This window comes from Tiliqua scincoides, chromosome 1 (genome assembly GCF_035046505.1).
Source record: "Tiliqua scincoides isolate rTilSci1 chromosome 1, rTilSci1.hap2, whole genome shotgun sequence".
NCBI lineage: Eukaryota > Metazoa > Chordata > Lepidosauria > Squamata > Scincidae > Tiliqua > Tiliqua scincoides.
Window position 1 is genome coordinate 198577104 of NC_089821.1, and position 26367 is coordinate 198603470.

The window sequence follows — 26367 nt, forward strand, 5'->3', positions numbered from 1 at the left end:
TACATGGAGAAACAATGGCTGAGAGTTTGATTGAATACAATAAATGGGTGGGCATGGAAGGAGGAGGGAAGCAGAGGGCAAAATTGACTTGTACAGGAAGGGGGAGAATGGATGTTAAAAAAGGATGGGGCAGCAGAGGGCAAAATTGACTTTCACAGGAAGAGTGGGTAATGAATTTTTTAAAAGGGTTGAAAAAGCATGGATATACACCACATTGAGCCACTGGAGACGCTGAATGGAATGGAATGGAATAATTATTCCATTACAAGTGCATTTCATTTGGCTCCTCTAGTGGCTGAATGAGCTATTTTCCCATGCCGGGAGATGTGAAAGTGCGTCTTTGGAGTCATTTTAGCTCCAGGAGGCTGGGGAACCACGCAGGCTGGATAAAATTCTCCAGAGGGGCAGATGTGGCCTGCGGGCTGGGGTTTGGAGATCCCTGATCTAAGAGAATGATATTGATTCCTCTTAAACTCCAGTGTAATAAAGCTGCTTGCTCTCCTTTTTACCAGGTTGCTGTAGATACTGTTTTTGTGATGTAGTTACAAAATATTTTAATTGTTAATTTTGAGAGCCAGAGCCATAGACTAGAACCATAGAATAGTTCCTTTTCAGTTTAAATCACTTTGTCCCCTTACAATCTGCTGGTAATTTGCTGGTTTAAATCCAAATACTGCTTTAGAGCAACTGGTTTTGAATGAGCAGCCAAAACAATTTCATTTCTTACAGATATTGCAGTTTCAAATATCCTTCTGCTCCTTTTTATGAAATAGTTGAAAGCTAAGGAGTTCAAATCTCTGTTTTTGTTTTGAGTTGGGAAAGAGCACTGTGCACATTCCACCCAGAAAAGTAATGCCTAAGATTTGTTCAAGTGAACCTGACCACAGATATTTAGCAAGAGGAGTGGGGGATGGTTGCAGAAGTGCTAGTAAATTTAACTTGAATTGCAGGCATTGGTGCATGTTGCTGGCTGCCACTGGAAATACTTCCCAATTCTGATTCGAATGTACAACCCATTGAAATCCCACTGGTCAACATTTCACCTGTGTATGGTTTTGCTGTGTACGAAGTGCCATCTGCTCTCAGAAGGAAAATTTATCCCCTATTTTTTGAGTGTTAAATGTAAAAATGTCATAAGAACATAAGAACATAAGAACAGCCCCACTGGATCAGGCCATAGGCCCATCTAGTCCAGCTTCCTGTATCTCACAGCGGCCCACCAAATGCCCCAGGGAGCACACCAGATAACAAGAGACCTCATCCTGGTGCTCTCCCCTACATCTGGCATTCTGACTTAACCCATTCCTAAAATCAGGAGGTTGCGCATACACATCATGGCTTGTACCCCATAATGGATTTTTCCTCCAGAAACTCGTCCAATCCCCTTTTAAAGGCGTCTAGGCTAGACGCCAGCACCACATCCTGTGGCAAGGAGTTCCACAGACCGACCACGCGCTGAGTAAAGAAATATTTTCTTTTGTCTGTCCTAACCCGCCCAACACTCAATTTTAGTGGATGTCCCCTGGTTCTGGTATTATGTGAGAGTGTAAAGAGCATCTCCCTATCCACTCTGTCCATCCCCTGCATAATTTTGTATGTCTCAATCATGTCCCCCCTCAAGCGTCTCTTTTCTAGGCTGAAGAGGCCCAAACGCCGTAGCCTTTCCTCATAAGGAAGGTGCCCCAGCCCTGTAATCATCTTAGTCGCTCTCTTTTGCACCTTTTCCATTTCCACTATGTCTTTTTTGAGATGCGGCGACCAGAACTGGACACAATACTCCAGGTGTGGCCTTACCATAGATTTGTACAACGGCATTATAATACTAACCGTTTTGTTCTCAATACCCTTCCTAATGATCCCAAGCATAGAATTGGCCTTCTTCACTGCCGCCGCACATTGGGTCGACACTTTCATCGACCTGTCCACCACCACCCCAAGATCTCTCTCCTGATCTGTCACAGACAGCTCAGAACCCATCAGCCTATATCTAAAGTTTTGATTTTTTGCCCCAATGTGCATGACTTTACACTTACTGACATTGAAGCGCATCTGCCATTTTGCTGCCCATTCTGCCAGTCTGGAGAGATCCTTCTGGAGCTCCTCACAATCACTTCTGGTCTTTACCACACGGAAAAGTTTGGTGTCATCTGCAAACTTAGCCACTTCACTGCTCAACCCTGTCTCCAGGTCATTTATGAAGAGGTTGAAAAGCACCGGTCCCAGGACAGATCCTATGGGCACACCGCTTTTCACCTCTCTCCATTGTGAAAATTGCCCATTGACACCCACTCTCTGCTTCCTGGCCTCCAACCAGTTCTCAATCCACGAGAGGACCTGTCCTCTAATTCCCTGACTGTGGAGTTTTTTCAGTAGCCTTTGGTGAGGGACCGTGTCAAACGCCTTCTGAAAGTCCAGATATATAATGTCCACGGGTTCTCCCGCATCCACATGCCTGTTGACCTTTTCAAAGAATTCTATAAGGTTTGTGAGGCAAGACTTACCCTTACAGAAGCCATGCTGACTCTCCCTCAGCAAGGCCTGTTCGTCTATGTGTTTTGAGATCCTATCTTTGATGAGGCATTCCACCATCTTACCCGGTATAGATGTTAGGCTGACCGGCCTATAGTTTCCCGGGTCCCCCCTCTTTCCCTTTTTAAAAATAGGCGTGACATTTGCTATCCTCCAATCTTCTGGTACCGTGGCCGTTTTGAGGGACAAGTTGCATACCTTAGTCAAGAGATCTGCAACTTCATTCTTCAATTCCTTAATAACCCTTGGGTGTATGCCATCAGGGCCCGGTGACTTATTGATCTTTAATTTATCAATGAGGTCTGAAACATCTTCTCTTTTAACCTCTATCTGACTTAACTCCTCGGTTAGGAGGGGCCGTTCGGGCAGCGGTATCTGCCCGAGGTCTTCTGCCGTGAAGACAGATGCAAAGAACTCATTTAATTTCTCTGCCATCTCTAAGTCTCCTTTTATCTCCCCTTTCCCTCCCTCACCATCCAGAGGGCCAACCGCTTCTCTGGCAGGTTTCCTGCTTCTAACATATTTGAAGAAGCTTTTATTATTCCCCTTAATGTTGCTGGCCATGCGTTCCTCATAGTCTCGCTTGGCCTCCCCTATCACCTTCTTACATTTCTTTTGCCACAGTTTATGTTCCTTTTTATTCTCTTCATTAGGGCAAGACTTCCATTTACGGAAGGAAGCTTCCTTGCCCTTCACAGCCTCTCTAACTTGGCTGGTTAGCCATGCGGGCACTCTCCTGGATTTAGTGGAACCCTTCTTTCTTTGCGGTATACACCTCTGCTGGGCCTCTATTACTGTTGTTTTAAGCAGCCTCCATGCACTCTGGAGAGACTGGACTCTTTTTACCCTCCCTTTCAACCTCCTTCTAACCAGCCTCCTCATTTGAGGGAAGTCCGCCCGTCGGAAGTCAAGGGTTTTTGTTAGAGATTTGCCTGGTATTCTTCCCCCAACGTGCACGTCAAAACGGATCGCAGCATGATCACTGTTCCCCAATGGCTCAGTAACGTTTACATCTCTAACCAGGTCCTGCGTACCGCACAAAATTAAATCCAGAGTCACCTGTCCTCTGGTGGGCTCCGTGACTAGCTGATCTAAGCCACAGTCATTTAGCACATCAAGAAATCCGGTTTCCTTATCGTGACCAGAACACAAATTGACCCAGTCAATATGAGGATAATTGAAGTCCCCCATGATTACAACCCTGTCCTTCCTTGTCACCTCCCTGATCTGTTTCCTCATTTCAAGGTCCCCATCAGATTTCTGGTCTGGAGGACGATAGCACACCCCCAGTATTACATCGCTGCTCAAGCCTGGTAATTTAACCCACAGAGATTCTACGGTGGAGTCGGACCCACCTTCAATCTCTACTTTGCTGGATTCTATCCCTTCCTTAACATAAAGGGCCACCCCACCTCCAACACGCCCCTGCCTGTCCCTCCTGTAGAGTTTATAGCCCGGGATTGCGGTATCCCACTGATTCTCCGCATTCCACCAGGTTTCCGTTATGCCCACTATGTCAATATTTTCCCTTGTCACCAGACATTCCAGTTCTCCCACCTTTGCTCGTAGACTTCTGGCATTCGCATAAAAGCATTTATACACGGAATGCCCCAGGATGGGCTGCTTATTCGCTCCTTTGTCCCCGCATCCTCTCATTGTGCCAAACTGTCTATCACATCCCATCTCCCTACCTTTCCCAATTTCTTCTCCTACCCTGCCTTTGTCTTGTTGTTCTCTAACCTCCCCATCCTCATCCCATAGGGATGAGGAGTCCCGAACCGGATGCCCCTCGGCTCCTGTCGGCCTTCCCCCAGGGATCAGTTTAAAAGCTGCTCTGCCACCTTTTTAATGTTATGCGCCAGCAGTCTGGCTCCATTCTGGTTCAAATGGAGCCCGTCCCTCTTGTACAGGCCCCGCTTGTCCCAAAACGTTCCCCAGTGCCTAACGAATCTAAACCCCTCCTCCCTACACCACCGTCTCATCCACGCATTGAGACACCTGATCTCCGCCTGCCTAGCTGGCCCTGCGCGTGGAACAGGTAGCACTTCAGAGAACGCTACCTTTGAGGTCCTGGCTTTCAGCTTCCTGCCTAAAAGCCTAAATTTGGCCTCCAGGACCATTTAAATTTTTTTTTCCTAGCAGTTAATGCAGTAACAGTGCAAGGTTTCTGCCCCTGAGGCAAAAGCCTGCACTAGGCCTATTTGGCATCTCCACTCATCCCCTGGTGGTGTATTGGGCACTACTGCTGTTCCTAGTATTTGTGGTTTAGCAATTAGTCCCTTTGGTTAGGCCCTCTGATAGGGGTACACCATCAATTAGTACCCAGCCTGCCAACCCCTGATATCACCCCTGAGTTAGTGTGTCTTCGGCTATTTGTGTGCCAAAGTTCAGCCTTCTAGTTGCTATAGAACGGGGGTGTCCAAAGGTTTTGGCAGGAGGGCCACATCATCTCTCTGACACTGTGTTGGGGGTCGGGGAAAAAAAGAATTAAATTACATTTAAAATTTGATTACATTTACATAAGTATACGTAAATGAATATATTAAAGATGAACTTACATGAATGAATGAAGGTCTTGCAATAGCTCAAGGCCTATAAAAGGCCTTGCACAAAGCAAGGCTGGCCTTTCCTTTGTTGCCGCTACTGCATCACGGATGTAAAACAGCAAGCAGTGGAGGGAGCCCTCATCCCACAGCTCATGCAAGAGGTCTCATGCTGAGAGCAGTTGCGTTGGGCCAGTGTGGGCTTCAACAAATCTCAGGAGCGCCAGAGGCTCACTGGAGACTGGGGGCTCCCTGACGGCCGCATTGAGAGGCCTCAAGGGCCGCATGTGGCCCCAGGGCTGGAGTTTGGGCACCCCTGCTATAGAAGAACCTTAAATGTTGTGGGATGCTCTTCCTGTCTTGAGCAAAAGATACACAAAGGTCCCTTTTGTGACTTCTCTAGTTATCTTAAGGTTGGATCTGGAAAGGCCTTGTGAGAGTGAAAAGGCAGCTCTGCTTATATTAAGTACCCTGCCTCCAAAATTCATTGATCCCTCTTCCCATTTAAACCTTCTGTGCCCCATGCCACACTGTTTCAGAGTATTTACAAACCATCATGATTTAGTTTTTAGGGATGAAGAGGCTGCAGGGGGGAAGGTGCCAGGAAAGCCTTGTTGTTTTGGATTCAAGCCCTATATATTGGTCTACTCATTTGCTAAATTTGGTAATAACTTAATAGCCCTATCCTATCCTCCCCCCCCCATACACACACACACACAGTGGTGCAGCCACTGAAAAGCCAACTAGGAATGCAGATTGGGAGACTTTGGAAGGGGAAGGGGATTTATCCCTTTAGCCCTCCATAAGCCTCTCATTCCACAGTGGGTCTCCTCAGATCGCTTCCATCTTAGTATCTTCCTGTATGGATTCCTCAATTTGCTTTTTAAAACACAGAGAATTTTAAAAAGCAGTTGGTTGGTGTCCTGTGGAGACATGTCAAAGAGAGTGACATGGAGGAAATCCACCAGTGGATACACTGGTCGTAATATACGTGATCTTATTGTTTACTTTTCAGAAAATTGTGGAACATACTTTCCAGAAGTGAAAAGAAATCCAGAGAAATATATACAGTGTTGTCCTGAATTGGTTAAAAAGTGGTTAAGAAGGCTGAAAGATAGTGGAAAGATTCTTCTGTTAATTACTAGCTCTCACAGTGACTACTGCAGACTCCTTTGTGAGCACATCCTTGGGTAAGTGCAGTGTGTTCATAATTTAATGTTTTGTATCAGGGATGGCCAACCTTTCAGCTTTAGGGCTCCTGGACCTTTAACAGAGGAAGAAATTTCAGCAGATGCAGCTTGTCATCTGTGAGATTGTTAAAGGTCCAGGAGCCCTAAAGTCGAAAAAGCCACTTTTGTTTTATATAGATGGTACCTTTTATGGTAATAAAAGTGCTTACAATTAGAGAGGGACATTTAAGGACTTTTGCCTATATTTATTCTAGAATCTAGAATGACTAATGCACATTAGAGCCGAACTAGTAACATGCATGATTCTGAGGTGCTTGGTTTTTCTGGGCTAGATAGCTAGGATTACCAGATACAAAGTGGGACAGAGTACCAATATCTTTAACCATTTTATGGAAGAGTGAAGTTTGGCAGGGCAGGTGCAGCTCAACATGGGTTTAAAAAGCTGCACCTGCCAAAATTCCCTTTTCTATACAATGTTTAAAGGCATAGTCACTCTGTCCCACTTTGTATCTGGTAACCCTATAGATAGCAGTTATGGAGTAGGAGATCAAGCTGGATCAGGATTGCAACATGAGGATGGGCGGCCTTTAGCTCTTGCCTCCATCATGGTCCCAATCCAGATTCCAAATGGGAGCTTTTGTCCCAGGACAAATAGGACTCACATAATGGCTATTTTCCCTGAGAGAAAAGCTCTCAATAGCACTAGTGGGAGACCTCTGCAGCCTCTGTGGGCACAAATAAGAGCAAACCAAGATTCTTTTTCTTTTTAAGTACTGGATGTGTTGAATTGGTTTGCTTCTTTTCATTGAAATCAACTTCCAGTGAAATTAAGGAGCAGATTCAACTGCAAAAAAAATCAAATTGGAATGGTAAAAAGTTTTCCTTTTCAGAGAGATTTTCTTCTTTATGTTTGAACTTTTACACTCATGTTTGAATTTTTACACTAATGGTCACAGGCATGCCATATGGTGTGTTTGCAACAGTGCTTGTCAGCATTGAGCTGGCGCACATTCATCTGGATCAGGCACTTAGCCCTTCTATAACATCCAAAAAAGCTTTTGCACACACCCTATATGCATACAAACTGGGTGTGCATAGATAATGTGCATCGAAAGGGAACCCTGGAAGACAAAACAGACAGCGTTCTTGATAGTTTCAATCGCACATACGCACACAGGTGATTTGTGCTAAGACTGCATAAGTCTGGGCAGTGCCTATAACCATCTGCCCTCTCCAGTTCATGTTCATTGTGGGCATATGGAATATTTTCCTGCACCCGATTATGTTCTCGATATGCTAGAACAGGGGTGCCCAAACCCCGGCCCTGGGGCCACTTGTGGCCCTCAAGTTCTCTCAGTGCGGTCCTCAGGGAGCCCCCAGTCTCCAATGAGCCTCTGGCCCTCCAGAAATTTGTTGGAGCCCACACTGGCCTGATGCAACTGCTCTCAGTGTGAGGACAACTGCTTGACCTCTTGTGTGAGCTGTGGGATGAGGGCTCCCTCCACTGCTTGCTGTTTCACATCTGTGATGCAGTAGTGGCAGCAAAGGAAAGGCCAGGCTTGCTTTGTGCAAGGCTTTTTATAGGCCTTGAGCTATTGCCAAACCTTCATTCATTAATATAAGTTCATCTTTAATATATTCACTTATGTAAACTTATGTAAATTTATTCAAATTTTAAATGTAAATTAATTCTTTTTTTTACCCGGCCTCCAACACAGTGTCAGAGAGACGATGTGGCCCTCCTGCCAAAAACTTTGGACACCCCTGTGCTAGAACAAACCTAAAAAATCCACTGCATTTGCCCTCAGAATAATAAAGATTTTATTACGCTTTGCTATTGATTTTCACACACTTTCCTTAACAAAACAACAAGCACATCTAACTATTTAAAGCAGGGGTACCCAAACCCTGGCCCAGGGGCCATTTGCGGCCCTCAGGGACTCCCAATCCAGCCCGTGGAGAGCCCTCAGTCTCCAATAAGCCTCTGGCCCACTGGAGACTTGCTCAAGCCTGTGCTGGCCTGACGCAACTGCTCAGTATGAAGGCTAACTGTTCGATCTCTCACATGAGCTGAAGGCTGAGGGCTCCCTCTGCTGCTTGCTGTTTCACGTATGTAAAGCAGCAGTGGCAGTGAAGAAAAGGCTAGCCTTGCTTTGCATAAGGCCTTTTACAGGCCTTGAGCTATCGCAAGACTTTTATTCATTCATCTAAGTTCCAGCTCTAATATATTCATTTATGTAAATTTATTCACATTTTAAATGTAAATTTTTTTTTCCCAGCCCCCAACACAGAGAGATGATGTGGCCCTCCTACCAAAAAGTTTGGATACCCCTGATTTAAAGCATCTGTCCAGTTGCAGTTGGAAAAATAAGGCTAGTTTGTAGACCCTGGTACAGAATATTTCACAGTCTGGTCAATAAGAAAATTTTGTCTTCAGCTATCTCTTTTGAGAATTTGACCTTGACTAATGCATTAAAAAAGATTTTTAACTTTTAAAAAATGTTTACTAATAGTGCATGGGAATAACAGAGTATCTGGCTGCTTTCATTGAGACTGGACAATGTTTTGTATTCTTTCATAAAAGATGCCCAAAATGTTTGCATTGCAGTGCACAATTATTCACATACATCCACCTGAAGTAGGTAGGACATTGGCATGCTTACCTCTGCATCTGGCTTTCTGCCACTGAGCATAATCCAGACTGAATTCAAGGCATGTGTACATTCCATTGAAACTGAATTTTTTAAGTCTCACTGATTTCAGTGTGGTATTTAAGTGAGCATAACTTGCCCTGGACTGTGCCCAAAGTATATATAAATGCTACCATTTGCTTATATCTAATATTATTAAAATGTAATTCTTTGGGAGAAATTTCCTGTCATCACCACTCAGTATTTTTCAGAGTAGATTATCTGACTCTAAGCATTATATTTCATACGCATTTCACAGATGGAGTTAATTTTGGGGTATTAAACTATTTATTTTTAGTCAGTATAAGAGCTCTAGGCATTTCTGATGCCCAGTCTCCTGTAAAGCCTATTTGTCTAATTATTCTTAGATCGGTTTCACATTTGATTAACTATCAAATCTATGTTGAATTTCAGTAGCATGACAAAAATGTGCTAGCACTGCCATAAAGAGTGTGTTTTACACATTTCTTGTGGGGCTATTTTCCTTTCGGTAGAAGCAAGGATTTTTTTTTAAACAAATAATAATAGAACATTGTGCAGTCAGAGTCTGCTGTTACATGATTAGATGTACATTTTCTAGAATTTAGCAGCCATTGCAGATTTATGATAGAGAAATATGTGTGATGTTTTTGGGTGAATGTAAAATATCAGCCATCATCACTAACCATCAGTAAGAAAACCATTAAGAAGTTAATGGTTCTCAATAACTAAGTCCAGGCTGGAATTTTAGATATATCCTCTTAGACTTAGGGCGCAATCCTAACCCTTTATGTCAGTTCTTTCCAGCAATGGGCAATGCAGCTCTGAGGTAAGGGAACAAACACTCCCTTACTTTGAGGAGGCCTCCGTGAGTGACACCCAACTGCAGGATGCAGCACACGTCCCATTGGCACCACTATGCCAGTGCTGGAAAGCACTGACAAAAGGGGTTAGGATTGCGCCCTTAGTTGGAAACAGAAGTGTCTTGTTGCTTTTATGCAATTCTTGTCTTTCACCCAAAATAGGAACAAATAATTATCACCATTAAGACCTGAAGTGCCCTGTTCAAATTTGCACAGGCCAGTGGTGTACCTAGGGGTGCAAGGGGGGCAAATGCCCCGTGCACCATGTCTGCAGGAGTGGCTGTGCCAGCCTCAGCCCCCACCACCCATTTTTTATCTTTTTTTTGTTCAAAGAAAAAAAAGCCAGCAGCTCTGCCAGCTTCTTTCCCTTTTAAAAAATAAACCTTCCTCCTGAAGAAGGAGGGGCAGCTCAAAATTGAGCAAGTTGCAGCCACTCTGGGTATGATTCCATGGCACTCTGGGACGCAACTTTAATCTCTTCAGAGGAGAGGAAAGACACACCCCAGAGCTGCATCACACCAGTACTAGCAGCCACTCCCAGTGCGATTCCGTGCCACTCTGGACGCCCCCCCCCCCCGTTTCTCTCCTCCGAGAGAGGCTTTAATTCCCGGTGCAGTGCATAAAGGAGGAGAGGAAGGGGGTGGCACAGAGTGGCATGGAATTGTGCCCAGAGTGGCTGCAACTTACAGCATCCTAGGGTGGGGGGAGGACCGTTGCAGAGGTCTCCTTAGGTTAAGGGAACTTTTGTTACCTTGCCCTAGGGAAAGTCTTTGCTATGGGTCTTGTCAGTCCTGCGCCATCTGTTTTCCAGTGCAGAACCAGGGAATGTAATGGCGGTGACAAGGGAGAAGGGAGAGGGAGGAGGGATAGGATCCGGCCACATGCAAGTGCCACTGATCCCACTCCTCCCCACCCAGAGACTCCCCCATTCCTCCCACCACCTACCCCTACTGCCACTCTTCTCATGCCAGCAGACAGTCTTTTCCACTGGTCAGCTGTCTGACTGCCTGCAATAGCACTGACAGCCTCGCTGCAGGTGCTGGCATAAATGTCATTCCAAGAGCATCCTCTCCTCCTACTTGCGGATCACACACTTCACCGGTGGCAGAGGGGAAATCCAATTGGGCTCTAATATATGCAAGTAACTACTACGTTGATTGGGATGTTTATGTTCTGACAAGGCATGATAGTTTTACACTAAAAAAACTAATTTATGAAATGACAGTGGTTTATTTTCTTACTTGTTTTAAAAATGTCTGTCCCTTGCTTCTCACACATTTCAGGGTGACATACAATAATCATACTTGGAAAAAAAGTTCCAAGCCAAGAACTAAAATGGACCAGCCAGCAGCAATAATTGCAGTCACTAAAATACTCAGTATAAATGTCAGACGCATGAGGAAAAAAGGAAGAGAGGGGATAAAATCTGACTGCCAGAACAGAAACTTTTAACAAACCAACAAAAGTCTGCCAAAATAGGCAGGCCTTCAACTGGCATTGAAATGTCAGCGTAGAGGGAGCCTACCCGCACTTGACAGGCAGGAAATTCCAGACCGGGGGCCACCACAAAGAATAGCCTTTGATGAATTGCTACCAGATATATTTCAGAAGGTGACAGAATTCACTCCCTGGAAGATCTTATGGACAGCCAGGCTCATGTGGAGGGAAGTAGTACTTTGCTCTGAGCCAGGTATGATTTGTATGTAGGACATATCATCCAGAATTGCACATGCAGCTAGGCACCTTTCAGTATCCTAGCAGCCATGTTTTGCACCAGTTTAAGCTTCCTAAAGGCCTTCATGGGCAATCCTACATAAAGTATGTTACAGTTATCTATACATAAAGTTATTGAGACACAGGTAACTATAGCTAGATCTGTTCAGTATTAGTGCTTGATGAGTTATGGATTGAGAGGAATGTCAGTTTAATTCATGAAAATGCATGTTTATTTATTTATTTATTTATTTATTTATTTATTTATTTATTTATTTATTGCTGTTGCAGGAATGATTTTGCAGAGCTTTTTGACATTGTGATCACCAACGCCTTGAAGCCTGGTTTCTTCTCTCAGACACCAAATCAAAGACCTTTCCGAACACTTGGTAAGCTGGGTGAAATGTAAATATTCAAGCCACTGTAAGAACTTCAGGCAAGCACATTATTACAGGCAAAAAAGAGATGCTGCTGTGAACAGTGAAAGTGCCGATTATTTTTTAAGATACAATAAATTCCTAAAAAACAGATTTTGACCAAAAAAAAGCTTTACGTTCTCAGAATACAAAAAAAGATAGGAAGTGGTGATAAAGGCATAAGTGATGATTGTGGACTAACAGAGTAAAGTGGTACAAGACATCCTATTGTCACACAGTAGAAATTTAAGTCAGTAATATTGCTGATTGTTATACATCAGATGTCCAAGCATTTGCAAGCAAGTATCTTCACTAGGTACGAATTTTGTGGTTTTCTTTGAATGTAAAGTAGTGTTAATGTAAAGGGTTAATGTAAAGTAGTGGCCAATTTGTGGCATTTTATTCATAACACAGAGGTAAACCACTTGTTTGCCACTGAATGTACTCTCAACAGGGAGATGCAGCTCTTCACCATTGGCTGACCAGTGTCCCTCTAAAAGTTTCTTTAACAGTATCCTTTTAAAGCCTAATAGGGCCTCTGCAAGCAGCTGGCAGGCTGGTACATGCAGCATCAGTCATCCATATCCCCCGGTGCCGGTATGTTGGCACAGGGGGTGGGAGGTAGGGAGGTATGGGGCAGAGCGCAGGGTAGAGCGAGACCAGGAAGAGGACAGTACTGGTGGCTGTGGTACAACCGATATCTTATCCCCCTTCCTGGTCTCAGTCCACTTCCCAGGTCCACTTGAATTTGCATCAGCTACATAGCAGCCGCAGGTCCAAGTAGACCCATGCAGGTGATGGAGGCTTACCCCCAGGCAAAGGAACAAATGTTCTCTTACACAGAGGAGAACTCCAGGACCTGAAAATCCCCTCCAGGGCCTGTGCGATACAGCAGTGCCCCATTGGTGTTGCTGCATTGCCACGTGAGGAGTTACATGGAACTGGGCTGCCCCACTTTTTATGTTTGAAGTATGTGCTTGCAGGCAAGTTACTGTTGCATTCAGACTTAACATTGTAAAGTATAGGCTTCTAACGTCTTAGGTATATATCTGAAAGCGTAACTATTGAAGAGTCCCCCACAAAACCATTTTGGAAGCCATTTTGCTGAAGTAGCTATCTATGTGATTCCAGCAGTGTAGGAACTATACCTAAAGAATTGACATTCTGTTCGGATGATTAAAATTGCCTGAGTTTGTAAGATTTCAAAAACTTTCTAATTGAACTTAGCTTGGCTGTTTTACACAACCATACTGGTGGCCTTCCCTGGGATTATGCACTTTTAAATTGGAGAAATAAAGTGGGGTATAAATACAGAAAATAAATATCCCCCTTTTCCCTGCCTGACCTATCCCCTGATGCTCCTTGGACTTATGCTAGCTAAATAGTTGGCATAGGTCCAAAGAAACTCATTGGTGGCCAGGCAGCTTCTGTGGGAGTAAGTAAAAAAGATGTTTACTTCCCTCTCCTAAGCTGTCTTGTCATCCTCCCCCACCCCGCACAATACCATGCAGGGTATGCTGTGTTGGCGACATGGAATGCTATGGGCTGGCAGAAGATAGGATTGGGCTGTTAATTTCAGAACACACTGCCACTATCAAGCTTGCATAAGGAAAGTGTTCCTATTTTAAGCAAGTTGTGATGCCACCTGCCTAGATGTCTTTAAAAGGGAATTGGACAGATTTATGGGGGAAAAGTTCATCACTGTTATAAGTCATGAAGACTATATGTAGCCTCTTGTTCTTTGATGTAGCCTATCTCTGAATGCCAGGTGCTAAGATCATGTTGTCTTATGTGCTCTCGGAGGCATCTGGTGGGCCACTGTGAGATACAGGAAGCTGAACTAAATCAAGCTTGGCCTGATCTAGCTGGGCTGTTCTTAAGTTCTTATCACCCACACAATCCAGGTATTTGCCATGGCTCACAAGGGTTGGCAGTCACACTAGCCCACGATGCAGTGCAGTGCAGTGGAATTGCTGATAAAATTCTGAATGTGTACTATCAGATAGAATCGATGCTGCAATTTTGAGAAAAAACGTTTGATCTTTGGTTTCAGCAGTTCTCTGCAGAAGTATTAGTCTCCGCAGAAGTATTTAGTCTCATCTGCTGCCAGCCTATTGCATGTTGTACTCTTCGTTGCTGTTTGTAAAGCAATTTGTAAATGAAACTTGCTGTGTTTCAGAACATTTTTTTTGTATTTCAAGTTTGAAATGCTATAGTGATCAGTGATATGTCAGCCTCCAAAGTTATATGAGAAATTTACCCATTGTTGGAAATTCCCACTAATTTCCACGAGTGCTTGTTCTTCTGTAGAATGTGAAAAGTTAAGTAACTATATATCTGGGGGCTCTACATTTTTTGCTTCAAAGTCTCTCCTGGTATCTCTATCAGCATCTTCAAATCTAAACCCTAAAAGTACAAGAAGCCTGTCCTTCAGCTCGGCTTTGATATTAAATGCGGCATTTGGCATTAAAGTGATTTGAAAGCTATGCAAAACCTGTTTCAAAGAAAGCCAGTGCTGCTTCCTCCAGAGACTAGACAGACACAATATTCCTTTTGTTGAGGGTGGAAAAAGCTTTAGTGTATCCAGCCAAATGCACCTAAAATAAATGTTTCTCTGTGGAATAATTTACTTGTCCTTTGAAGATGCTATAATATCAAATCCTCATTATAATAAACTCCTGAATTTATTTAGAACTTGGATTACATTAGTGCTAGTACAAAGTTTGGTGTGTTATTAAAGAAATGCATACTGTTCAGCCTTGGTCTGCAGCCTTGATATGCTTCTACCACACTGCGAGGATCTGGGGTCATGACCCATTTGCAGCCCTCTATCTTGGGGCCTCGGTCTTCAGGGGGAAGGAGACTGCATCATCCCAGGGCCTTCTCCTCCACCATGTGCATTCTCTCTCTCTCTCTCTCTCTCTCTCTCTCTGATCTGGCTAAGTTCAGAGGTGGGCTCAATTGATGATTAAATAGGAGCCAAAAAGTGTGATACATCCCATGCTCCCTTCCTCCTCTTGCAGGACATTCAGGTCTCCAGGTCTTGGAGGTGTCCCCTCTTCCTAGAACAATAGATTTGTGCTTCCCAACTAGGGCAGCTGCAGTATATCCAATGGTATTAGTTCTTGGAGAGGCAGTGCCCCATCTTAGCTAGGTCAGACCTTTCCATTAAAGCTCCTTTGAAGACAAGGTTGGTTGCTGGACCACACATACACATACCCATCCCTTCGCATCCTTTTATTATTGTAGGACATCATCGCATATATCTTTTATCTTTTTATTATACATCTAAGATTTTGTAATTATCAGCCTCAGAATGGAGAGTGTGAATTACCAAACAGATGTATGAAAACGTCCCAGAACTGCACTGCTCTGTGATGAACCTGCTCTGTGATGAGCAAACCCAATTTTCTTGTAATATGCAGGGAAAAAAGCTTTAGCAAATGTTTTTGTTAGCAAGCATGTGCATGCACTCACATACTTATGGTTGTTGTGAGATGAAGTAGCTAATGAAGTAATCTGCTTGCTACTATAAGAAGGGAGGAGGAATGGAAATAAACTGTCAAAAATGAAAAAAAAATGTAAATGTCTAAGAAGAAATGTGCATGGAAGAATTGGTGGCCACCTTTACTGCTCGTTATAGAAATACAACAGAGAACAACAACCTATTTTAGATTTTTTTTTAACTGGCATGGCAAATATTTCATATGGAGGTATAGGGAGGATGCATTCTTTCATAAGGAAAACTATGTGAAGAAAATGCTACTTAGTGATCAGCATAGCGTTTGTGAACTTATTAAAGGATCAATATCTTTTTACTGTCTTCTGTTACAGTAATTTAGTGTAAATGTTAGATGATGTGGCAGAGTTCCTAAGATGCAATTACATCACTTTTACAGTTAGTAGTGGGATTTGCAAACCAGGACTTGAAGCATTTAATGAGAGGATGAAAATGAAGGGTTTTGCATACTACATTCCTTACAAATTCGAGCTTGGCAGCAGCTGCCAAAAAACTTCCTTTAGACATAGTTTCCAGGCATCTGTTCATGCTGGTTTTCATTAAAAGCTTCACTTTTCATTTGTGTTGTTCTCGGCCTCCCCCTCCCCCCAAAAAATCTCCAGTCTTTTTCTACAGTTTGGTCTTAAACTATTTTTTCACAGGAAACACATTCTGCTTTTTATTACCTTTAATATCAAGTTAGTTATTTTCAGCATGTTACAATTAGTTCTAAAACTTTCTGGTTATTAATTAACTCATAAGACTGCGAGAGCATCATATTTCGGCAACAGTTGGAGTACAGAGCTTAGGGAAGGTTAAATTCTTGCCTATAATTCACAGGGGTTGTCTCCTTTGCTAGTCTGCTGTGTTGTGTTGATTGTGCTTTAACCCACAGCTAATTTATAAGGTGTACACTTGACTGTATCTGGAAATTAGGGCTTCTGATTAAAACACATAGCATTTTTCCCCTTAAGGGCGCAATCCTAACCCCTTATGTCAGTGCTTACCAGCACTGGCATAGCAGTGCCAATGGGACATGTGCTGCATCCTGCAGTTGGGTTTCACTCATGGAGGCCTCTTCAAAGTAAGGGAATGTATGTTCTCTTACCTCCAGTTGCGTCGTGCGGGGGTTGCAGGTTGCACCGGGTGATGTGCAAGGGGGGGTGACGCACACTGGGAGGGTGATGTGCTAAAATCATGGTGGTTAGGAGTAATACCATCATGTTATGTACTGTTGGATGCGGAATTTCCAGCAGACTGCAATGCAGAAACCCAGAGTGAAATATCTCCTTTCTTACAAAAGTTATTGGCAAAAAACCGGAAAACAAAAAATGCATGGAGCCCAATGGAAAGTGAAACCGAGCCGTATCATGCATTTATTTGTGAGTAGGTGAACATGCCTTAGTCCGTCAGAAAGGGCAGGCTGAGAGGAATCCAACAATACCAGAATGGTCCTGATCCAATGAACGTAACCCCAAAAAACACCCAAGAAGGAAGTCCCTCCCTCCAAGCTGGCGAATATATTGAACCTTATGGAAAGTGAAACTAAGCCACATGGTTGTGTTTACTTGCAAGTAAGCAAATGTGCCTTGGCTCCTGGGCAGGTCAGGCGAAGGGAAATGTGAGGCCACCAGAATGATCCTGATTTGATGCAACTGGAGCTCAACAAATGCTCCAGAAGGTAGCCCCCCCCATAAAAAAAAATGAAACAGAGGCTTGACAGGGTAAGGTGAAATTTTTTTCTGTTTTAGGTTGCAATCCTATTCACACTTTCCTGGGAGTAAGCCCCACTGTCTATAATGGGACTTACCCCCCCCCCACATGCCACCCTGTGTGGTCCACACACCCCTAGCGATGTCACTGGCCACAATCCTTCACCAAGAAGCAAAGTATCCCTCTCATGTAATAACTTGGAGTGGGCCGTGCAGGAGAGAGAACCTTATAGTGAATGGACCTTCACTATAGGAGTGAGAACCTTATAGTGAACCTTATAGTGAATGGACATACTAGTGGTTTAAAAAAAAAAAATTTAAATCCGAAGAAATTAGTGTTACCCTGATGGAGAATGAAATTTCTACAGGAGGCTTAGACTAGTGCATTGGGGTATTGTATTTATTTACAGTATTTCTACCCTGCCTTTCTCCCTGAAATGACTCAAGGCAGCTATACATGATATATGCATGATACACAGAGGCAGATCTAGGTTTGCCATGGAGTTTACATACAAAGTTGCGGTTATGTAAAATATGTATTTGTACATATATTTATAAATGCCTCTCTGTTCTATAGGATTAGGTGTACACCTAAAAAATGCAATGCAAAAACTGCTAGTATTTAACTCTTTTAAATCTCTCCATTTTAAATCTCTGAAAGTCCCATCAGACTCAAAGTTGCAGTATATTTTTTTCAGAGTTTTCTATGCATGCAGCCACTGTTCACAAGTGGTATATTAGTTGATCATTGTTCATATGATCTGTTGATACTGTTTGAATGATTTCTTGCTCATTATCCCCATTGTTCTCCTGTCTGAAAATTTGTTTGCATAGATCAGTGATGTCTAATCTTTTTCATCTCTCAGCACATTGATAAGGTGCTAAAATTGTCATGGCACACCACCAGTGTTTTGTCAATTGACAAGGCACACTGCACTGCTGGTGAGGAGATCCAATCCCCAAATGGTCTATTTATAAATTACCCTCCCCCAAATTCCCAATGGCACACCCGCAGACCATTCGCAGCACACCAGTGTGCAGTGGCACAGTGGCTGAAAATGTCTGATATCGATCCAAGGATTTTGTAGAGTTATGTATTATTTTTGGCAATTTGATGTCCCAGTAAAATAATAAATGTCTTTACAGCTGGAGAAATTGAGACACACTAGAATTACTTGATTTTAATCACTTGCAAAAGTCTCTTGCTAAGGTTGCATTCCTATACACACTTAGCCAGGAGTAAGAGCCCAATCTTAACCCCTCCCCCCCACACACACACTAATAAAAAAGGCTACCACTGCATCTGGGGGGGGGGGGATCTGAGTCATGGAGATCTCCTCTGGGTAAGGGAATGTTCATTCCCTTACCTGGAGGTAAATGTCCATGGTGCAAGGGGGATATACTTAGATCTGTGCTGGTGCAAGTCTGTATTAACATGGGATGGTGGATCGGGCCTGGAAAGGGGGTTAGGGTTTGGAAGCAGCTGTCACTTCTGAATCCCCCCTTCATGGACCTGATCCGCTTTTCCCCTGCCCCTCATGCCAGCTCGTCCTGCCCTCCCATGCCCCTTTCTGCTTTCTCCACCCCATCCTGCCTTCCCTGCTGCCTTACTTCTGGTGGCAGATCCTCTCTGCTGCCCCAGTCTGCACAGGAAGGTTCTGGGCTTCCTGCCAGCATTGCAGCAGTGCACAAATTTATGCGCTACCAGAAATGCTTTCACGACTGCCATAAGCCAGTCCTATGAGCCCATAAGATTGGGCTGAAAGTCTCATTGGTGCTTACTTCTGCATAGATATTCATAGGATTGTGTTGTGAGTCTCCTGTTTCCAAGTCAATGGGAGGGCTATCTAGGCAGGATGGAGGAAGGATATAATCACATTATCACTTTTGTTTTTCATGAGAATGAATAGAAGCAATTTGGAGGTGTTTCTGGAGTAGAGTAGAGGTTACCTGACACTGGTCTTCTCAGGGTCCAGAGATAGGGGCTGACTTCATTGTTAGACGGTCCCATCGAGTTACCATATTTGTTACAATAAAACAAAACAAGATACAATAAAGAGCACAGTTAAAGGAAAAGCAAATCCTGCCTCCAGGCCCTATTACTGCCAGTGTCTGAGATAGGAACAGATTTTGTGACCCACATAGTATCCAAAATGATTGAGGCCTTTTACTTGACTCCATGAAATTCAATGAAAGCCAGAGAACTGACTCATGCGGTCCCACCCCTTTACTTCTTCATCCCTTGCTTCTCTTTCAAGATCATTGTGACAAAGGCATAGAACTCAGTATTTGAACTTGGTACAAAGCATACAGTGAGTTCAGTGTAATTAAAACAATGCTGATAGATTTGTAATCTTTAGCTGCCGTATATTTCACATAATGAGTACTGTACTGTGTTTCTGCTCAAACGTTAGACATCATTCATCTGAAAGAAGGGCCCAGACTTAAGGGAGCTTATAACACTGGCTCCTATGGAAACTAGCACTGGCCTGAGAGTTTTAGTACTGTATTGTTATTTTTGAACTGTTGTAAGCCACCTTGAGGGCCTCTTCAGAGGTAGAAAAGTGGGATATAAATACCTGGATATATATGTGGGCAATCCCCTGAAACCTTATGGAGCTCTTGCCCACCATGCCATCCGTGCTGGCCCTGGGGCAGACGACGTACACACACCACTGTTCCCTTTAAGTCATTACCACTGTTCCCTTTAAGCTGTGTGGGTGCACAGCTCAAAGCTCTGGAAAGCCAAGCTTCATATAGTTCAGAGCTCAGCATTGCTGGATGTCCAGTGATAACGTGTTACATGCATCCAATTATGGCACAGAACCAGTGCACAGCAACCAAAGGAGTCTATGCAACTCTGCAGACCCCTTAGAGGAAATATGGAAGAATACCTAATGGGAAGACTACCCCTTAAAAAGGAGTGAGCAATTATTCCCATCGCTTGTTCATATTTTATTTCTTTGTGAACTTTCATAAGACCATAAGAACAGCCCCACTGGATCAGGCCATAGGCCCATCTAGTCCAGCTTCCTGTAGCTCACAGCGGCCCACCAAATGCCCCAGGGAGCACACCAGATAACAAGAGACCTCATCCTGGTGCCCTCCCTTGCATCTGGCATTGTGACATAACCCATTTCTAAAATCAGGAGGTTGCGCATACACATCATGGCTTGTACCCCATAATGGATTTTTCCTCCAGAAACTTGTCCAATCCCCTTTTAAAGGCATCCAGGCTAGACGCCATCACCACATCCTGTGGCAAGGAGTTCCACAGACTGACCACACGCTGAGTAAAGAAATATTTTCTTTTGTCTGTCCTAACCCGCCCAACTCTCAGTTTTAGTGGATGTCCCCTGATTCTGGTATTATGTGAGAGTGTAAAGAGCATCTCCCTATCCACTCTGTCCATCCCCTGCATAATTTTGTATGTCTCAATCATGTCCCCCCTCAGGCGTCTCTTTTCTAGGCTGAAGAGGCCCAAACGCCGTAGCCTTTCCTCATAAGGAAGGTGCCCCAGCCCCGTAATCATCTTAGTCGCTCTCTTTTGCACATTTTCCATTTCCACTATGTCTTTTTTGAGATGCGGCGACCAGAACTGGACACAATACTCCAGGTGTGGCCTTACCATAGATTTGTACAATGGCATTATAATACTAGCCGTTTTGTTCTCAATACCCTTCCTAATGATCCCAAGCATAGAATCGGCCTTCTTCACTGCTGCCGCACATTAGGTCGACACTTTCATCGGCCTGTCCACCACCACCCCAAGACCTCTCTCCTGATCTGTCACAGACAGCTCAGAACCCATCAGCCTATATCTAAAGTTTTGATTTTTTGCCCCAATGTACATGACTTTACACTTACTGACATTGAAGCACATCTGCCATTTTGCTGCCCATTCTGCCAGTCTGGAGAGATCCTTCTGGAGCTCCTCACAATCACTTCTGGTCTTCACCACTCGGAAAAGTTTGGTGTCGTCTGCAAACTTAGCCACTTCACTGCTCAACCCTGTCTCCAGGTCATTTATGAAGAGGTTGAAAAGCACCGGTCCCAGGACAGATCCTTGGGGCACACCGCTTTTCACCTCTCTCCATTGTGCAAATTGCCCATTGACACCCACTCTCTGCTTCCTGGCCTCCAACCAGTTCTCAATCCACGAGAGGACCTGTCCTCTAATTCCCTGACTGTGGAGTTTTTTCAGTAGTCTTTGGTGAGGGACCGTGTCAAACGCCTTCTGAAAGTCCAGATATATAATGTCCACGGGTTCTCCCACATCCACATGCCTGTTGACCTTTTCAAAGAATTCTATAAGGTTTGTGAGGCAAGACTTACCCTTACAGAAGCCATGCTGACTCTCCCTCAGCAAGGCCTGTTCGTCTATGTGTTTTGAGATCCTATCTTTGATGAGGCATTCCACCATCTTACCCGGTATGGATGTTAGGCTGACCGGCCTATAGTTTCCCGGGTCCCCCCTCTTTCCCTTTTTAAAAATAGGCGTCACATTTGCTATCCTCCAATCTTCTGGCACCATGGCCGTTTTGAGGGACAAGTTGCATACCTTAGTCAAGAGGTCTGCAACTTCATTCTTCAATTCCTTAATAACTCTTGGGTGGATGCCATCAGGGCCCGGTGACTTATTGATCTTTAATTTATCAATGAGGTCTGAAACATCTTCTCTTTTAACCTCTATCTGACTTAACTCCTCGGTCAGGAGGGGCCGTTCGGGCAGCGGTATCTGCCCGAGGTCTTCTGCCGTGAAGACAGATGCAAAGAACTCATTTAATTTCTCTGCCATCTCTAAGTCTCCTTTTATCTCCCCTTTCCCTCCCTCACCATCCAGAGGGCCAACCGCTTCTCTGGCGGGTTTCCTGCTTCTAACATATTTGAAGAAGCTTTTATTATTCCCCTTAATGTTGCTGGCCATGCGTTCCTCATAGTCTCGCTTGGCCTCCAGTATCACCTTCTTTCAAGGTGTACGTTTTCTGTACAATCACTTTCAAAAATCTGCATATAAACTCACAAGTTTTATGGATAAGGTATTCTTCTGACGTTTATCTGTCAGCTCTGATACCCTGACATGTGCATTTGGCAAGCATTAAAAAAATATTCAAATGCTTTTCAGAGTTTCAGACAAAGTATTTTAAAATAGCAATATGTTTACAGAACAACTAAGAACATTCAGATGTGCTTGTTGATGTGGAACAAATCTAAGATATAAACCAGGAAATTATAAATTAAGAATAGCACATCTTACTTTGTCCATATAACTGATTGCTTATGCAAAAAACTTGAGAGGGAAATCTGGTCTCTTTATGAAAAGACGATGACAAGTTTGTTTTAACTTTAGGGTTCTTTTTTATCCAATTTATAGAGCATTCATAAACAAGAGGTATTTTGTCTAGAAGTTACCCTTCTATAATTATTTTTAAAACTGCTATAGTAAAATACTTGTTATTTGTAACTCACTTTTGCCTATTCTTGTGAAAGCATTAATACATTATTACATATCAGCAAGCCCTTTCAGAAAAGAGAACATTTTGTTTTCTGCCATGTAAACAGCGTTAATATGCTCTGAGGCCATTAGTGAAAGAGCTTGCTAAGTGAAGAAGATGGCTAAGACAGGGCGAGGGACCATCTGCCATTAAGCTTCCTGGGAATGGCTTCTGTTTCATGACAAATTTGAAGTGAGCAAAAACTTGAATCTCATATCTACTAATTGTGTTTTCTGTACAATATTTGTCCCTATTCTTTCCAGCACAGCCTCTCTCTGAGATGCATTCTTTGTGCTTTCACTCCAGCACTTGCTAACTGTAAAAATGGAAGCATTCTAACAAAGTACCAAGTAGGATGATGTCAGGCCTCTGGTCCAGGGCACCGCTCAACGTTGCTGGACAAGTGGTCCCACAAGCGTGGCTCACCTGTAACCTTCAGCCTCAGACTATTTCCAGGGGGGGGCTTGACTGCACCCTGACCCCCTTGCCTGGGTCCTGAGGCAAGCCAGTAGCTCCCAGGCAGGCAGCCTTCACTTGCACTGCCTGCCTCACCTGTCCTCAGTCATCACTGGCCAGGCCCAGCTTTATTGAGCTTATCAGCTCCACCTGACTCTCCCCCTTCCTGCCAGACATCCTTAAAGTGACCCCAGCCTCTTTTCCCCCTGCATATTCCCTGGTGTCTAATGGGATGGCAGACAGTTGCCTGTCAGGTCGGGGGTGCTTCAGCTCCTCGGATTTGCCTGCCCTAGTGGAGAGGATACCCGCCCCACTGCCATGGCACATGGCGTCCTTGTCCAGGGTGGGGCTTGCTGCAGTCGTCTCCAGCTGGCAAGGTCTTTGCCACTGGCCATCCTGGGAAGCAACAAGGTTTCCTGGTGTTCTGGTCGCGGGCGGAGGGTGTGAGCAGCGGCCGCTCCTCCCGCTGCCTGCCCTGGTTAAAGGGGGGCCTTGGTCGGCTGTGGAGGGGCAGTCGGGGAGGCTGCACCTTGTCCGCCCTCCCTGCTGGGACTGCGGTTTGGAGGCCTTGGCTAGGCGAATGCTCGCCACCTCCAGGTGGCCCTCCAGGGATGGCAGTAGCAGCGCGGGTCCGTCCGCGCTCTTGGAGGACAGCTTGGGGTTGGATGCTGCCCCCTCATCCCCCACAGGTAAGTCAGGGGCTCACGGATGGGCTGGCCCCTGGCAGACGGCACATGTGTTTTGGAGCTGTGGCAATATTTTTTTTCTACTTCTTCCTGGAGGAAGAAGGAGGCTGCCACTGCACAGCCTCTGTTCGGGTAGTGTAGCTACATGCTGTAACGTGGCAGGGGATAAGATTGGGTGGACACAACACTGAATTGAAAGGTCTGTTTATGGCAAGTAACAATTGATAGCCTTGAACTTTCAGGTCATGTTATCTGTGGGCCGGTCCTGCCCTAGAAGATACCCAGCCCCAGATTGCACAGGATGGCACAATTCTCCCCTCAACTGAACTCAGTTCCCCCACTTCCAAACCATTTGAAGTATTTCCCTTTATTGTTAGTTTTTTGTGGCCTGTAGATGCTCCTTCTTCTGTGTTTCTTGAAGCTCTAGTGCAGCTTATCTCTGATCTCTTAGTTTAGTTTAGTTCAGCTCAACATTCTAATTTACATATCTCCAATCTCCCTGCTTTTTATGGACCTGGTAGCTTACCTACAGTCTCCCAAATGTGTGCTACTTCTCAGCAAAATCCACAGTGAGCAGCAAACTATAATATAACCCAAATGGCTGCCTCAACTCTTATTTTAGCCCATCAGCTAATTAGATAGCTAATTAGATATTTTGCCTTCTGCAAGCAGGGGCAGATCCAGGGGGGGCCATGGGTGCTTGACTCCCCAAATTGTCTGCCAGCAGGGAAGGGCACCTGCTGGGATGGGGAGCAAAATCAGGAAGAGGGAACACCCACTGGGGTGGGAACGGGCAAGATTGGCTGAAATGGGAGCACAGATCAACCAGCTGGGTAGACCAGGGCTCCCACCCAGATCTACTGGCTGTTTAGACCTGGGCTCCTATTCCAACGAACAGCTCCAAGACCAGGCAGGAGCCCAGGTCTACTCAGCCATGGAGACCATAAGTTAATTTGGGAGCCCAGGTCTACCTGGGCCCCAAGTCCAGGAGAGAGAGCAGGTCTACCTGTCCAGCGAACTTCGGCCACAGAGACCATCAAGTTCAACCTGGAGGCTTATGCTGCATCCAATGCAGGTTCGTTGGCTGCAGCGGCTCAGCCACGGGCAAGGGGAAGCTCTTCCCCTTACCCCTGGGTAAGGGCTGCTCACCCCAATGGGTCTCCTTAGACCTGCGCCACCTCTGGAAGTGGCGCAAGTCCGAGGAGAGCGGAGCCACTTGAAGCTGCCGGGTCCCAACCCTTCTCCACACGCCCGCCCCCAGGGCTGCCCATTGCCCGCCCCCACCCAGAAATGCCTCCTTCCCGCCCCCCACACCTACCATTGTGCATGCGCAAATGCAGCTTCCTCCCATGGAGGTGCAAACATTCTTTACGGCACATTTGCGACTCTCCTATGCTGGCCCAAGGGACTTGAGCCAGCATAAGGCACGTTTAGGATTGCACCCTGAGTCTATGATAGAGAATTTCTTTAAAGCTTTTCCAAGCAGGTTGTTGAGGTTGCTGTTGACTCCAAACAAGTTCAGAGACACTAGGGGCAAAATAGTTTGTGATTGTGTTGCGGATGTCAGTCAATAACTTTCTCAGAGCAAAGTCTCTTTAAAACCCTTCTACAAATGGTTCTAGAAGACTGATTGGGTATTCAATGTATATTTACTAAAGTTAGGCTAAATTTGCTTTGTTATATCAGAGAATGATGAAGAACAAGAGGCCATCCTATCCTTGGACAAACCTGGCTGGTACTCCCAAGGTAACGCAACCCAATTGTATGAGTTGCTGAAGAAGATGACTGGGAAACTAGAACCAAAGGTATTTAGAAAAAGATGACAAGGTACAATAGCAGACCTACTTTCAAAATATCTGCAGAAATTTAACATATAAGTGCAACTGGCTAATTTTTCACATGTGCAGACTGCAGCATGTGACTAGTAGCAGTGTTTTCTGTGTAGATTAGAAATGAGAGGCCTATATATTTATGTTGTGTAATTTTCTTAGCAGTTCATACATGACCTTTACTGCCCAATCCTTGCTTGTTTATTTGAAAACAAAGTCCAGCTGTGTTCATTGGAGCTTACCTTCAAGCTGGTGTGCATTAGACTGCAGCCTTAATCATGTTCAACATGGCTTTTTAGATTATTTAAATATGGTATTTTTACATTTGTTTTGAGTCTTGTGTACCATAAATTAATGGCAGCCTTCAAAAACAGACATGGTCAATATTTGTATTATGAGCAGTTCCTATATTTTCCCCAACAGTGTATTGCACAATACAAACTGCCCATCTAGGTGGTCAGTATAATAAAATACCTAGAATTTCATAGCATAGAATACCATGACTGGGCATTATTTATGTAACCCAGGGAAAAATGCTAGAAAAACATTTTTTCCTCACAACTTTTGGAAACTCATTTTCTTATGAGTGAAACTGTGGGCAACTTTTAAAATCACACCTTGATTAAAATTTGGCAGGGCTAAATTAAATTGTCTTGCTGCAGTCTGCCATTCAGCTAACCATAATTTATATGAGCAAGATTGACTAGTATAATAAACATTTTTTAAAAGGTGCATATTTTGTTTTGTAAGTAATATGCCAAATACTT

General features: G+C 44.3%; 1 protein-coding gene across 2 annotated transcripts in view; it reads left to right on the forward strand.

The window, feature by feature from the left end:
• The window catches only part of NT5DC1 (5'-nucleotidase domain containing 1), a 132676-nt gene that overhangs the window by 90170 nt on the left and 16139 nt on the right, over positions 1–26367 (forward strand). For both annotated transcript variants that reach the window (XM_066610949.1, XM_066610952.1), the window contains exons 7-9: positions 6088–6262; positions 11799–11896; positions 25458–25576. In XM_066610949.1, coding sequence (XP_066467046.1) covers positions 6088–6262; positions 11799–11896; positions 25458–25576 — 392 coding nt within the window. The remainder of the gene's footprint in view (positions 1–6087; positions 6263–11798; positions 11897–25457; positions 25577–26367) is intronic.